The sequence below is a fragment of the Helianthus annuus genome, chromosome 15, assembly GCF_002127325.2.
Source record: "Helianthus annuus cultivar XRQ/B chromosome 15, HanXRQr2.0-SUNRISE, whole genome shotgun sequence".
NCBI lineage: Eukaryota > Viridiplantae > Streptophyta > Magnoliopsida > Asterales > Asteraceae > Helianthus > Helianthus annuus.
In genome coordinates, this window is record NC_035447.2 from 80,923,732 (window position 1) to 80,927,094 (window position 3,363).

General features: G+C 38.5%; 1 protein-coding gene across 1 annotated transcript; it reads left to right on the forward strand.

The window, feature by feature from the left end:
* The first annotated feature begins 1,702 nt into the window (after positions 1 to 1,702).
* Positions 1,703 to 2,716, forward strand: LOC110918822. The gene has a single exon (XM_022163102.2). It carries the CDS (start codon positions 1,794 to 1,796, stop codon positions 2,592 to 2,594), a length of 801 nt encoding a protein of 266 aa, XP_022018794.1. The 5' UTR covers positions 1,703 to 1,793; the 3' UTR covers positions 2,595 to 2,716.
* Positions 2,717 to 3,363: the final 647 nt, after the last annotated feature.

Sequence of the window (3,363 nt, forward strand, 5' to 3'; positions counted from 1 at the left end):
AAAAAAAAAAAAATTGAGGAAGCTTCTATACGCTGCGTATTGACCAATACGCAGCGTATATAAACCTGGCAAAAGTTTAACACTTCAAACCTACCAAAATGACCCCAGATTTGTAGCTGTGTTATATACGCTGCGTATTGACCACTACGCAGCGTATATACACCTTGTTTTCAGTGCAATGATTGGTTATCAGACACTGGGATCTAGGGTTTATCTACGCTGCGTATTGGTGTAAACCTATACATTGACCAATATGCAGCGTACATAAACCCTGATTTGCTAGGGTTTTGCTAAGGTTTAGTGTGCCAATAGGCACTTTAGTGTGTCAATAGCCACACTCTAAAATTTTTATTAAGGTCATCAAACTTTCACAATATTCATTTCAAACATTTAGCTTTGAGCATTAATATCCCATCTAATTTGGACCTGTTTGGTTAATTGTGAAGCACTCACATCCTAGAAAATAACTTATATATAAATGATATTATATAATTCCAAAGTTACATTTTTCCTACAAACAAATCACATTTTAAAGTAATTAGTAGCAAGTCAGAGTTATATAGTTAAACAGACTAATCACCGTTTTATATTTTCTTATAAAAGACCAGTGGCGGACCCATAAATTATTTGCTGGGGGTGCGGATGACGTGTTCAACCATATCTTCAAGGGGTGCGGTCGGGTTTTTTTACCTAAAATATACACTAATTTTTTTTTTCAAGAGGTGCGGCCGCCCACCCTGGCCAAAGGGTAGGTCCGCCCCTGTAAAAGACATGGACTTGACACGGAGAACACATGCTTCATATCTTAACCAAGAGGATAAATAGTGTGACCTTAGCGATGTAAGAAGGGGTGGCTGATAAACAACTCCGAGACACATATAAAAGAGGGGACTGGAGGTTATATATGAACAACAGGCATGTATTTTATGAAAGACAATGATGTAGTGGTAATACGATAAACGAAGATCAACACGTTGATTCTACGAATACCCGTGTGTTTCTTCCCCAACCCCCAAATTGCAACCCAAAGGCCACGGAATTTGAAGTGAAAAATAAGTTTTCTCAAAATTCAAGTCTCATTGATTCATTCACTAAAGGGACATATAAATAATGACAGAAATTCGAAACGGGCCTAAAAAAGACAACGGGCCAAACACAAGCCCAAAAACAAAATGCCCAAAATACTTGAAAAAACATAAAAATAGAAAAAACTAGTAGAAATAAGCGTTTTCTCGGCCCGGACGATGACCCAAACCGCCGTAGGCAGTTTGCAGCAAGATAGAGCTCGTTCTCCCGGTCGTTTTGACTGGTCACACGCCCCAAACGGACCCCCGTAGCCCGAGTTAGAGCCATTTCAGTGAAGCCCCTTTAGTGACCCGATCTTGGGCCTCCAAATACCGGATGGCCCGCTCTTCCACGCTTGGGCCCGCATCAGACAACCACTGCTCAAATTGTTTTATGACAAACACGAGCTTGACAGGTAGGACACATGCTTCACATTAAAAACCAAGAACACAACATACGTGTGGCCTTAACGTTGTAAGAAGGGTTGGCTTGTAAACAACTCCAAGAAACATGAAAAGAAAGGACATATCACTGTTTGGTCCTTCACCAATGTCAATAAATAACGTCAGAGAATTGTCTGCAAATCAGGAACCAATGCCAGCGGAATCTCTGGATTACACGCACTTCGGTTATTGATTCTTAGTATCAAGTTTGTTTATGTATATAAATCCTAGATCATCTTGTTATCGTCACAAACATCTGAAGTCATTATTTACAAGTTTAAAAAAATGGTTTCAATAGTCTCTTGTCCGTTATTATCCACCTGTGTGCACCATGCTCGATCCATCAGTTTACCTAACATATCACATCCTATCACTCTTCAAGTTGAAGAGGAACTAGCTCATTTCAAATCGTCCGAGGCATCTTCATCTTCAACCACGAATATAGAAACACTCTGTGATTCTATATTGAGGTTGAAAAGGTTGTATACATCTGTTAACGATCTTATCAGCTTGCCACAGACCCAACAAGCCCTTTTGCACAGAAAGGATGATAAATTAGTTGATGAGTTGCTAGATCGATCAATGAGTCTTTTAGATGTTTGTGGCTCCATAAAAGATGTCATGGAACAAGCAAAGGAGCATATAAGAAATATTCAATCAGCTCTTAGAAGGAGAAAGGAGAGCCTGAAATGTGACAATTCCTCACTCTTGAAAGTGAAGGATGCTAGAAAAGGAATTTTAGCACTAAAGCAACTGGATAATAAGATTGGGGGTACTGCTCTCTTGAATCTTGATCACCACCTGGCATCTTTGGTTAGATCAGTCAGAGATACTAGTGCATTGAGTGTTTCCATATTTGGATCACTCATATCGTTTAACTCCATATTTGTGTCGAAACCAAAGCCTACCAAATGGACGATAGTTTCCGTTCTAATACATAAACCGAAAACTATGAGTGTAGATCAACCTCATGTATCAAATGAGGCTCTGGAATCCCATATTCAAGTCATAGAGGAGAGTGTAGAGTGCATGTCTAGGACCTTGATCAAAGCAAGGGTTTCTCTCCTTAATATACGCTCTCACTAGCTTCACCGATAAAATTGGCATTTTAATTATGTTTAAATGGTTATGCCTATATTTTTGTAAATGTAAGTGTAACGCTTCGTATTTTGTACTTTCCTAATTTAGAAAGTGTACCTCGTATATCTATTTTTTGGAAACTTCTAATCGTATTGTGTTAGTATTGTAATCGTATTGTGTTAGTAATTATTTTCTATACCTGTAATCCGAGACTTCGATCGTAACGAAAGTTCACTTTTATACTTATACTTTTTATACTTATCCTATACACAATTCAACTTTGGATACACATTTGCATGCAAACGAGACTTATTACACATTTGATTTAACATTTATACATTGCACAACACTTACAAACTCGTTCCATGCTCAAAACAAGCCAAAACATGAAGTTGTAGCATAAAAAGAAGAACATATAAAAGTTCAAGGACTAAATTGCAATAAAACGAAAACTGGCCAAAAGAGGTGTGGCGCTATTCGACGACAAACTCAATTCACCGTGGCGGGGCGCCAAGCCCCTTAATCCGCAGAAACTCGTTTCCCAGCTACAGATTGGCCTCTTTGTCCTACATTTTTCGACCTCAATCACCTTTAAACCTCCATTAAATACAAACCCTACCTCCTCTTTATATAAACAAGCCTCCATCTCACTATTTTCACTTTTCCAACTCACTTACACTCTCACAACTCTCTCAAGTCAGTTGCAAACACAAGAAAAGGGCAGAAAACTCTAAGTCCTAAAGTGAATTCAAATTCACCTTTCTTCATGATTTCT